Source organism: Homalodisca vitripennis, chromosome 5 (genome assembly GCF_021130785.1).
Source record: "Homalodisca vitripennis isolate AUS2020 chromosome 5, UT_GWSS_2.1, whole genome shotgun sequence".
Taxonomy (NCBI): domain Eukaryota; kingdom Metazoa; phylum Arthropoda; class Insecta; order Hemiptera; family Cicadellidae; genus Homalodisca; species Homalodisca vitripennis.
The window spans coordinates 129,719,969-129,732,865 of NC_060211.1; the positions used below are offsets into that span (position 1 = coordinate 129,719,969).

General features: G+C 30.5%; 1 protein-coding gene across 1 annotated transcript; it reads left to right on the top strand.

Moving 5' to 3' along the window:
- Positions 1 to 2,471: 2,471 nt before the first annotated feature.
- On the top strand, positions 2,472 to 11,541 carry LOC124363919 (trypsin alpha-3-like). Its single transcript, XM_046819191.1, has 5 exons — positions 2,472 to 2,577; positions 3,867 to 3,997; positions 7,959 to 8,207; positions 10,133 to 10,264; positions 11,273 to 11,541. The coding sequence occupies exons 1-5, from the start codon at positions 2,526 to 2,528 to the stop codon at positions 11,411 to 11,413; spliced, it is 705 nt and encodes a 234-aa protein (XP_046675147.1). The 5' UTR covers positions 2,472 to 2,525; the 3' UTR covers positions 11,414 to 11,541.
- The last annotated feature ends 1,356 nt before the right edge of the window (positions 11,542 to 12,897 follow it).

Genomic DNA, 12,897 nt, shown 5'->3' on the forward strand with positions numbered 1-12,897 from the left:
TTTTTAGGTAGTAAATAATTCAGTTTCATGTAGGTAACACTTTCTTAGTGTAATTAACGCTTAAAAATGTAAATGTCATGGATCACTATAATTGAGGAATGTTTTATATTGAGCCCCTTTCCACAACATGTTTTCATTTAGATATCCATCATTAAATTGTCCAAAGTCACCAAGGACAAGCACTCGGCAAAAGACTGCTTGCTGATTCTAGCTCCGGCTTCACCAGATGGGGCTGGGCAGGGATCAGGTTAAGCAAGTGATTGCCTTGATCACTGGACACGGACACTTCAGGAAACACGTAAACACTCTAGGTTACGAAATGAGGACTCGGAGTGTAGACTCTGCAATAAGTCTGAAGAGACTGCAAAACACATAATACTGGACTGTGAGAGACTGGGAGCAAGGAGAAGGGCTCTTTTCGGTGATAAACAACCAGGCGACGAACCAGATGCTAGTATCGGGGAAAAGCTTCTTAGACTAATGAAGGGCACAAAGATAGGCTTACCCCTCTAACATCAAAGGGGCACACAATAAGCTCAGGTTGACGTGTGAGGATCTATGAATCCACCCCAATACCCCAACGCAAAAAAAAAATTGTCCAAAAATCGAAAAAAATTGCAAGTAATAAATGCCAAAAAAGTAGACTCCATAATAAATTCCAAACATTGAGGAGTTCCCGAATAAACTTAACATTGAGTAATAGTATCGATTAAGTAGAATAATTACAAGTACTTTTTTATGATTGATAATTATTTTACCATCTTCGTATTCATATATGTGCGTTGATTCATCAATTACGCTTAACGGATGTTTATATAATACATAATTTTTATGTTGACATTAAAAATACTATATTTGTTTCTCTATTTATAATTATTCTAGAAATTACACTTGAATAATTGACGCAAAAATTATACACGGCTATTTATTATACTAAATATATTTTGAAACCTTATCGAATGAGCGTTAGCGAAACCTACCGCTTAGAGGCTGGAAATATTTCGTTTCTGTCTGTCTATCTGTCTGCCTGTTTACGTGCATATCTGACACCAGGATATAAAAAAACCTACAGAAATCATAGACTTGGTATTTTCCACGAAGATTCATTTCTATATTGGCAACCTTGAGTTCAGTTGTTGTGTCTGTTACTTCATAGGAATATTTTGTATTGCCCTTATTACAGTTAGCCATGATTGCAACGACAAAACAGCAGGATAGATAAATTTGTTCATGAAGTGAGTATAATAATATGAGGTGATTTTATTCACAAGTGAAATTTTATTCATAGAGTAAAAGAAACTATGGTTAACTAGAGTCAGTATTAAAAATACAATATTTTAATTCAGAGCGCTCTTACGTTGTAGTAAATCTTACATGAACTTTTAGTATTTGAATACTGCTATAAACCCTAACTTAATGAACAAAAATGAGATTTTATTATGTAGATTATTACGTAGATTATTATGTAGATTATTATGTATTACGAGATTACTTACAACTGCAGACATTTAATTTTGAATTAAAATGAATTTTTATATCGTTAAAAAAGGTAATTATATTGTCGTGCATTCCATCCATGGAATTTGACTAAGCGTTATTGAAGCCTATCACTTAGTAGGCGAAACAGGGGATATGACAACATCTCTTTCCTTTATTATTGTATGACTGTGTATCTCTCAGCAAGACAGAGAATGAATAGAGAATGTAACGAGCTATAATGATTTGAAATTTTACATCCAACCCTAGTGAAGTCTGTTACGTCACACGGTGTGGTGCGATATTGACTTGTCTTAAGAGAGACACAAAAATTCTGGATCAAACTAAATGGCAACCAATATTAACTAATCATACCGATATAACGTGTTTGGAGGACAAGAAATATTCAACAAAAATTAGTGGATTTTAGTTATGAATGTTTTAGGTAATGAAACAAATAGTATACAAATGAATGTAATATATAGTAGAAGGGCATATATAATTAGACCAAGTGTAATGTTTAACCGTATGTTTTAACTTTAACGAGCTTCAAAACCGTTGCAGTATAAGTGTTTTATCATGATAATATTAATTTAAATTATAATTCGAAATAATTACATTATAGTTAATTTTGAAATGTATAGTGCAACAGTTTCCCCCATATTATCTTCTAATCATTAATGATGTAATATGTTTAAGCTTTTAACCAAAGAATAAATAGTTTAAAGAGCAATACTCCACTTATGACACGTGTAACAATCCGTACGTTATCGAATAATTTTAGTAATGGAAACACATTTCTAGGTAGCCAGTATATGTTCCTGTTATATTACTCATGTCAATTCAGCCGTGAGTGGAGGTTGAAATTAAGACAATGCTATCGTTGAAGTGTTTACGTGCAGCAACCAAACATCAAGAGTTATATCTTATCAGCTCTTTTCAATCAGACTTAATAAAATGCTTGTTTAAGTTAGTGTAGTCATTCATTTTAGAGTGTACACTTCAATACAAGTGATTTCATCTAATACCGTGGTTCCTCAAAGATTAGAATGAAAGTTTCATTTTTATCTTTTGGCCTAGGCCTACTATTGTTGCATGTGTGTAAGTATTGTAGTAATTATTTGATATTTTGTTCTTTTGATAAATAGTGTATTTTATGATAATTAGCCTCTTTAAAAAAACAGTTTATTGCAACAAAGTATGATACATTTACTTTGTTAAGTGTAGCAATCATCTTGAAATGTTTAATTGGTGTTAAATAAATTCCACATGAAGAAAACCAATCTTACTATATATATATATATTGTCAACTCATAATTTCTATATACTTTAAAACTTCTTTCAATCCCGATACAGCTAATACTTTCTATGTAGATTATTTCTTTTATTTGCAACTTCCATTTTTGCTGGCATGACGGGTTTCAACTACATTCATTTAATGGATTTATTGATAACGATATTCACTTTCAGGGCAGAATGGTTGTGAATCAATGAGCTTAACATAATTTGAATTGGAATAAGATTTATAACTTATTAGAAGCATAATACTGTTCCTAGTACGTTTGGTGTAAGTACAAGGTATATTGGTTATTTCATAATAATTTCAAATAGCAACTTCCATTAAGAACATTTACTATGATCATTAATGCACTATACAGTTATTTTAGGCCTATATATATATATATCATATTCCCAAGAGGTTTGAGCGTAAAATAAATGTATAGTACAATAATGATCACAGTAATTGTTTTTAATGAAAGTTGATATTGGCGCAAATATTGTGAAATAACCAATATACCTTGTACTTACACCAAACGTACTAGAACAGTATTATGTTACTAATACGTTATAAATCTTATTCCAATTCAAATTATACTACGCCCATTGAAATATATATATATATATATATATATATGTGTGTGTGTGTGTGTGTGTGTGTGTGTGTGTGTGTGTGTGTGTGTGTGTGTGTGTGTGTGTGTGTGTGTGTGTGTGTGTGTGTGTGTGTGTGTGTGTGTTTGTGTGTATGTATGTCCGGGTTCGACTCCCTGCGAAGCAAGTGCTTTTTGTGATTCAATGTTTATTGAAATTAAATAAGGCTATTGCCATTTATACAATTTAATGTAAATGAAAGTCGTTTGACAGGTATTTGGTCTTTCGATCATATGTTAGTTTGCTTATTTAAACGCATATGTGACAGATACGTCCAAATAAAAAATAATTGAATAAGAAAAAGTAAGCGCTCTGTGGTGTAATGGTAGCACATTCACCCGGCAAGTGAGAGATCCAGGTTCGAATCCCGGCGGAGCAATGTGATTCAATGGTTAATAATTGTAAGGAAGATTAGTTAAAAAAAAATAATGTACATTACAAACCGTAACTATAATTTACAGGTTTGGCAAGTGAGATTCTAATTGGGAAACATTCTCACGCCTACACCCACGATAGTATCAGAAACAATCAGGAAAACAGTCTTGGGATATATAATGGTAAAAAAACAACTATAGCAAAATTTCCCTTTATGGTAAGTATAGTATTTATACAAATTCTTGTATAATATACAAAATGTTGAAAATATTGTAAATGACATAAAATATATTATTTTTCCTATACACTTTTAGTATTTGCAAAAGAAGTTTACATTAATTAACTATAATTATCTATAATATATACAAAAATAGATACATGGACACAATTAATTTTTTAGGCTTGTTTGAATTCCAATCAGCTCTCATAGTTTTGTTTGATCTAACTTATTCTAGGTATTTAAAGCATCACTATAATGAGGTACTCTTACGATACATAAACTATCCATAACATATAGCTAAGAATTATTGTTTGATAAAAGGTCTAAGTTGTTTAATATCAGCTATTTGTATGTTGCAATACAAATTTTTATTGTTACAGTTTTCCATATTAGTCAAAACTATATACTTTGGCTCTGGAGTAATTCTAAATTCTCGTTGGATACTGACTACTGGTTTCAACGTTAACTGGTAAGACAGATAGATTTCTAATAGTACAAAAAATGTAAAAATTGAAATAACAGTTGAATACGACCTCTTAAAAGCTTTATTGTTCTTAATCTAAGGAAAAGGTATGGCTCCCTACGTATCGCGTAACAGGCCTCGCGGAGGTCGCATGTAAAATATCCAATCTGTAAATTATTTAACTGTAGACGTGTCCACCGATAGACAAACAGAAAATAATCATACAGGAAAAAACTAACAAAAGCATTACATTCAGCCAAATTCCATGGTACTTTAAGAATGGGCTTTCTACCAAATATCTTTGATGATATTTCATTCGTCACTAATAACAAGTGAATGGGATACTTCCCTTATTAAATTACATAACCAAAATTTGTTTCCTTATTCAAAATTATATACCGAAATTTATATTTAAGTTAAACCCGTATGTATATAGCGGGGTTTATAGTTACTACGGGGTTTCTGAAAGATTACTATTTGTTAATAAAATAACTAAAGACAAAATATTAAAGAAATCAAATATTTATTAAATATAACCAGGATTGAAGAGCCAACACTGAAAGCTTAATATTAGAAAAAGGTGCAATCACAGAAGTTAGTGTACATAAAACAAATAAAACAATCTACCTTTAAGCTTTTTTAAGTTGGATTTCTCTACCACAATGCTGTTTTAATAAATCACAACAAAACTCTTTATGGAAAATGGTCCAAACTTGCAAATACTTCCTGAACTTACAGGCATCTAGGCTAGAGATCAGCAGCTTTTCCTCCACATTTTAATACAAAGATAATGTTTTCTCTTTTTTAACGCCATTCAATGTTGAAAAAAATCGATTTTCTGACTATTGCTCAAAATGAAAGAGAATCTCCGGTATAATTTATGTTTCTACGGTTTCGGAAAATATCATAAATAAATTTATATGTTAGACTAGTTTCAAAGATTTTAGCAGTTGAGTAACTTTTATCATAGTATTATGTACTGCACTTTAAACTGTGTGTTGTTGCTGACCTTTGTACATAATATTAGGTACAAAAAATAAGTTTTTTTTTATTACTTGTCTCACCTGATGAAGCTGAATTTAGCCAGTAGACAGCTCACAGATGTTTACAAATAGTACATCTAAATTTTATAGAGGTTATCTGTGTTTTAATACGAGTTAAACCGTGAGTGTTTTGTTTATAGTAGTTACTTTTATTTATGCAGTGATTATTGCTAATATTGTGATGCCAACATATCAGACAGTATTTGTGATAAAAGAAACTGGAAAAAGAAGCCTAGGCCTATTTTATGTTTTATGTTAGTTGTACCCTAGATTTTCCAGCGCAAGAAAAATCTAGGTTTAGGTCTGAATCCAATAAAAAATAAGTTCAGAGTTTGAATGTTTACAAAACATTTACTGATGATTCTAAAAATATTGTGGACATAGGTTATGAAACACTCTACATGAAATACCTTTTTGTAAGACATATTACGTAGTCTTGATAATAAAGCGAAAGAAGATTGTAGGTCTTGCTGGAAATTTAGAATTTGAGTTTTTTTTGTGCAAGCAAAAATTGATTAATCCGAACTTTGAGCATATAGTAAACATTGGGTTGAATAAAATCTAAGATGTGGTTAACAATGTAAATTTTGGCTTAGTTTACAGACTCAGATCCATAGGTAAGAGTAAGGCAGCAGATGATGTGATATGTGCTGTAATGAACTTCAGTCCACCTCCTTCTAAATATTTCTTCCATGAACAGTTCTTATCTTTCATGTTAGACACTGTTTAGAAAAAATATGGGGAAACTGTAGTATGGAATTCTCTAGCTATAAATAACAAGTCTAGAGATTTCGCAGTGGCTATCAACGGGTATTGGCAAAATAAGGACCCCTCGTCCCTGAATTGTTTTTTTTTTCTAACCTCATTAGATTCAGGGTGGGTCTTAGTTTTTAAAGTTCTGTCTAAGTTCTGGTCTTGTATGACAGACTAAAAAAATCAGCATTTAGACAGTTGCTTGGAAAAATTTCATGGAAGCTTTGGTATGATGGAAGTTAATTACGCAGTAAAAATATTTAGTTGATTATTACATAACTATGATATCCTTAGACTAAGTAACGAACTAAATATTTAGGTGACGTTGATTCGTAAACGTGCGCTGAAGTTTGTATTATTGTCTTATAGTGACGATGTTGAACTTAGTAAATAATGGTTTCAAGGCTAAAGTTTTGAAACGATAAAAAACGTTACTACTGAATGGAAGTAACGTTGGTGAAAATCACGAACAAATAGAGCAATTCTTCAGATGCAAGAAGATTATAAACAAGCCATATTAAAACTTATCTTCTGCCAAAGACATTTACGGTGCAGTCTAGATTAAGTATTTTGATTTATTGTCATCGAATAAGACACCACAGTACGACTTTTGCTCAAGTATAGAAAGTACCTGGTGTAAGTATCGCAGAAGGATTAAATAATATGTAGCCTACAACCACAAAAATAATTTCCATCACCCTGAAAAAGTAATGATTCTTATACAACAAAAGTAGAAACTATTTCAACCCAGTCTCACTTCAAAAATGTGTGACAGAAAAGCGCAGAACGCAAACGAGTCAGCACATAATGTTATCTGAACTTTTTTGCCGAAAAATAACATTGTTACACTAAATACACTGTAGTTTTGAGTGTACGAAACAGTCACCTACTTCGATCGTGACGTTGTTTGAGAAATGCATCCTGAAGCATCAAAAGTAGTTTGTAAGTGCTATGTGTGAGCTGGATAGGAGAAAAACCATAAGATCTGAAAAAAATGTCATGACGAGCTTCGTAAGAAAATAAGGGAAGGCATTTAATGAATCAACGACAAAGAATGAGGATGAATACGAAGAGGAGGTAGAAGACAACCTATTAAACGTACAGGCCATTTATTACAAGGTAAGGACATTAAATTTTGTGTAATAGACATTTTTATCACCTGTTTCCCGTTGGTTTAGTTTTAGTTGATACGTGTATTATTTCGCAGGAATGGGTAAAGATATCTTACCACTATTTTTCAATAATGTGTTATAAATGTTCTATAGTCTGAAAAATTTGGATAAAAGTTATAATTTTTTTGTATACGATATTCGACAGTTTTAAAATAAAAATTTAAATTAGACAAAAACATCATTAAATTAGAAAATTATTTTAAAATATATTCTTTCACTCCAGTTGTAGTGAAGAGCCAATACGAATTTTTTTAAATATTTAGATATCTATAATTGTTTCTGAGACAAAGGATAATGTAACAAAACTGCAGGTATAAGAGAAAAGTGACCCCTTAAGATTAAAGTTTATTCAAAATAGAAAAATAAGTCTTAGCAATTTTGTGTTAGTTTTAAAATGTACAATGTAGTAAAATCCATTTAACTGTGGTTAGTTTTTTGCACCTATTTTTTATCTAGAAAGGGTAGAGCGGATAGGTTTGTATGTTGTAAAGCATAAATAACGAGTAAATATACATTTCTATTTTCAGGTACCCACAAGGAGATCTGTCGTTCCGGGTAGGGAGTACCAACACTGTGTGAAGGGCGGCCAGCTCTTCACTGCAGACAAGGTTTTAGTGAACGTGAACTACACTGGTTCCTGGGACTACGACATCGTAGTCGTCAAGCTCAACAAGCCCATTAAATTCGGCAAGTACGTCAAGCCCATTAAACTAGTAACTACAAGCCTCAAGCCGAAGACTAAGGTTGCGATTGCGGGATGGGGACCAGCGTCGCAAGTGAGTAGTCAAATTTTAACTTTTTGAACATTTGTAATTTTTTAAATATTTGTGAAGCCAACGCCCTTAGTGCTGGTCACTGATACAGGAAAAATATTTTCTGTAGCAACGTTCACTCCGTTCTTCCTTCTGTCCTTCTGGCTGGTTATTACCTGCAACAGAACCAAAAACCTGTAACAACAAAATCTTATAATGATTCTGAAATATGGACAATAAAACTGATCCAGGAGTGCATTATCACTAACCACAAACCAAATTGGAGTTATCGGATAAATATATATCTTTATACGTTTATATTGACAGCTAGCGGCTTAATTTACTAAGGCCTATTGATATTTAATGTTTAAGACACTTTTTAATACAGAATTATACAGAAGCTTTCTCTTTACGCTATATTTAGTATTGCTGAAAGAGAGATTGTCTTCCCTTCTACTAACCACCCCACCCTATGATAGTGAGATCACATATCTTTGCAGAAGCAGCCCAATCTCCAACCCGTACCTATTCCAAAATTCAGCTACTCCGGAATTCATAGAATATCTTTTGTATTTAAGTGCAACGATAGGTTTCTTAACCTTTTTACAACAAAATATTTAAAAGTTATATGCTTTGCATGCGAGGTCCATTTGCAATTGTACAGTATTTGAAATATATTATTCCAATGATAAGCTGCGAAATGTATTATGTAATGAAATTGAAGCTTTTAAACAACCCTTGAACAAAAATAATACACAGTTATATGCCATTTACAAAGAAATATTTATAACTTAACAATTAAAAAAACACAATTTTAACCATTACCTGTGATTCGGTTGGCATTAAACTCAAAAACCTTATATATTAGATAATCAACAGTGGAACAATAAGGAAAAGTTAAAAATAGGGGATACTGCAAATACCAAAGAGACACGTACATCCATGTTTAACAATATTTATATAACTAACAATTAAGAGGGAATAAACCTACAATTTAAATGCATTTATTGCTCTTTAAAACTAAAATATAAAAAATGCATAACATAGCCTTACGGTGGTATTAATATAAAACAGCAACACTGAATATCTCTTAAATCCTCCAGACTATTTAAATATTGCCATCGTTTAACAGTTGAAATGTTGTCTGTTACGATTTGACTGGTAGATTTCAATTTATATGTCGTAAAAATACATTATAGCAGTAAATATCTCTTATTTTTCACTATTAAATTCTAGCATTTTTTTACTATTTATCCAAAACTCAAGTATTGTAAGAGTATTCTATAAACAAGGAGTTTTTTTAAAGTAAGGTGAAATGTATTATATCTCTGAAACAAAATGTAATTCATATGGTAAAAAATACTAAACATTTATAAGAGAGCTCTATTTCTCTTTTAGTTTGCAATGTGTAAAAAATGTTAAAAACTTAGCAACACACTGATTGAAATTAACTTTTGTACTATTGAGAGTTTGAATGCGGTTATGAATAAAAATTAGTTTTGTAAATTCATCATACATCACCTTTGTAAATATTTGAAAAACATTCTGGAACAGATATACCTGTTTGTAGAGGATATAATTTAATTTTCAAAATGCAGTGTTATACTTTTTTTGTAAAATATAACGATGGAAAATGTCCGAAATCCTATAGTCCAGTGAGAATATTATTATTCAATAAGATCTTAATAAGTAATAAACTTTTATTTTACTCTTTTCTGGAATAATACATTTTTACTACTAGCTTGAATACTAGAAACATAGTAATGAATCATAAGACAATGTATTATTGAAAAATACTAAATTATAACAATACATGTAACAGTATTTATATGGATGGTAGCTCACCCTCATAGAGAACATTGGAGAAAATATTATGAAAATAAGATCAGATAATCTTGTGTTACCTTAGAAATGGTTATTATTTTAAAATAATGCATTGGGGTTTTTAGTCTGAAGTCGTTTCGCTAAACTTGCTAACAGCTAAAGTGACAGTTTACAACAGGAGGAAATGTGCAGAAACCTACTCCGACCTGACATCGAGACAATTATGTACATATGACACGAAAGTTGGTCCTTGTGATGTAAGTATATAATACTAGCCTATTAATTAATAGTGGATCTGTTAATAAAAATAGAGTATATTTATAAAAGAAAATTTAAATAAATGTTATTCAAGTTATTTTTATTTTGTTCTTAAACAAGTTAAAGAAAACACGTCCACAAACGTTTGTATCATATTTATAAATATCCTTAACCCCTACTCTAAAAGTTATTATTTCTCTTCCGTTACTTTTCAGAGCTGGATTACAATGCGTATTCTTTAAAAATTGATATTGGCAACGTTGTTAAATTGCAATGGTTTAATAATAGTTAATAATGATGGTTAAATTGAAAGTATATCGAAGTTTCAGATTTGTCTTACAGTTGTGTTAAGTTATTGTTTAGTTAATTATATTTTAAGAATCTTAACCCATAAGTTTAAGCATCCAAAATTTAAGCATTTTATTTAAATGGCAATAAACATAATAAAGTCAAATTTGTGAACATTTCTAAAATTGAAAACTAATGAAGTCCCCAATATTCTAAGATGAAAAACTGAAGAATACATGCGGTACTTAATCATATATAGTTTTAGAATAATGTGTTATATACCATATTATTGTTAGACTGTATTACTAAAATTATTAACATTTTTATATTTACAAACATATTTTATCCGTAATGTTTTTTGGTGCAAACACGGTAACCATATTATAATATTAATAATACCGCGGTCTGCAGACCTAAGTTATGTTGTCCTCATGAATCTGCAAACTTATTAAAATAGATTTATTAGATTCATTTAGTAGGTTGTAATTTTTCAATGTATATATCTCTGAATAATTCATGTATTTAACAATTATGTAAATCTACTTTATGAATGTAATAAGTGATTTTGGCTATTTTAATATAAGAAACAGTGATATGTCTAACGTATTGCTCTACAAACCCTAGGATTACGAAGTATAGTATAAATATGTTTTAGCTTTAGACAATATGCTTTCCGACTACTATTAAATGGATACTTATACATATAATGGCATGTACAGTCTGACTGCGGAGACCCTCTGGTGTACAAGAATGCAGTGTACGGATTGTACGCCGGTGGTTACAACTGTCTCTCTGTCCCTGCTGTGTACGTGGATGTGCCCTCATTTGTCGAGTGGGTCAAAAATACCATAAAGGAGTGACAGGCGGGACGGACTGAGACTGAGAAATAATGGCTGAATAAATACAATTGTCCTTGGAATTTCTTTTTATTGTCTTCTTAATTTGACATTAACTCATAATAAACCATACATGTTTTAAGCAGGCTAAAATGATAATCTTTTAATCGTGTTTCTGTCAATAATCCCTGTATCCTAATTCAATACCCTCATGCTGAAATAACGGACTGGTTGCCATTTTAATAAGGTTATCTAGGATTTTACCATGGTACTATAAATATATGAGTGGAATAATAGATTTCGGACCCTCCGAGATTGAGAACACTAAAAAATAGTCACATTTATGATTATATATATTAAGTAACTCATCTTACAAAAAAATTCATTAACAAGTTAGTAGTTAACATTTTTAGGTGACTATTTTAAGATGCAAGTGCTTAATCATTCAAACTTTGAATATTCTTAAACACAAAAAATTGTGGAGAAAAGGTAATGTCCAATTCTTATGGATCTTCTGCGCATTAACGAATCTGTCGGGCAGGATATCTCAATTTATTTCTATATACTAGCATTATCTTTCGCTTTCACACACAATATATATTTATAAACAACAGGAATGACATATGTGTAACTGAAAAAATAAAGTTATTAAAAATGTATAGACATAATTATTGTAATTTTTTTTTCAAATAAGTGGGATCCAATAAGGATGAATAAACCATTAAAAATAGTTCTAAACACTAAATGGCAGTGGAATAATAAAATATTTATAAAATATTGACATTAAAAACTAAACTTTTTTAAAACTTAACAATAAAGCTAGTGAGAAGTGCTAATGTAAGAAAATATAATTAAAGTGTATATAATTTACTCAGAAATATGTACCGTCTGTGTGTACAAGCTGTTAAAAAATATCTAAATAATTACAGGCTACATACTAATGAAATTTTAACAAAAACATAATTTGAATTTATCAAATAATAAGTACATAATTAGATTTTAACAATTAATAAGCTTAAACACAGCTTGAAATATAAAAACATTTTTATAATAATCACATTATTCTTAGTGCTTGTTATACAAAGTAATGTACCAAGGTAATATCTGTAAGACCAGTAAGTTAAGTCACTCTGTATAAAGTAACAAGTAAAAAAAGTAATTTTAGACTGCATGGAATCATATCTGAATCTAGATATTTATAACTATAACTACCGAGACGGATATTTATATAATAATCTATAGCTAGCATTATACGACGATCTCTGTGATATTTTTTAAGTGTAACGATATCAGTTGTAACACATATTTCTTACATCGTAAGAACATGACACAGATTATTTGGCAATATTGTGACAGGCTCTAATATATTAATATATTACCTAAAATCCATAATAAGGAACATACTTTTAGCAACAGATAGCACTAAACAATTTTTGACTGGATTATCACTTGGTAATGAATTATGTTTCATTAATCTCAATAACTAGATTATCACATTTTAATTTAAC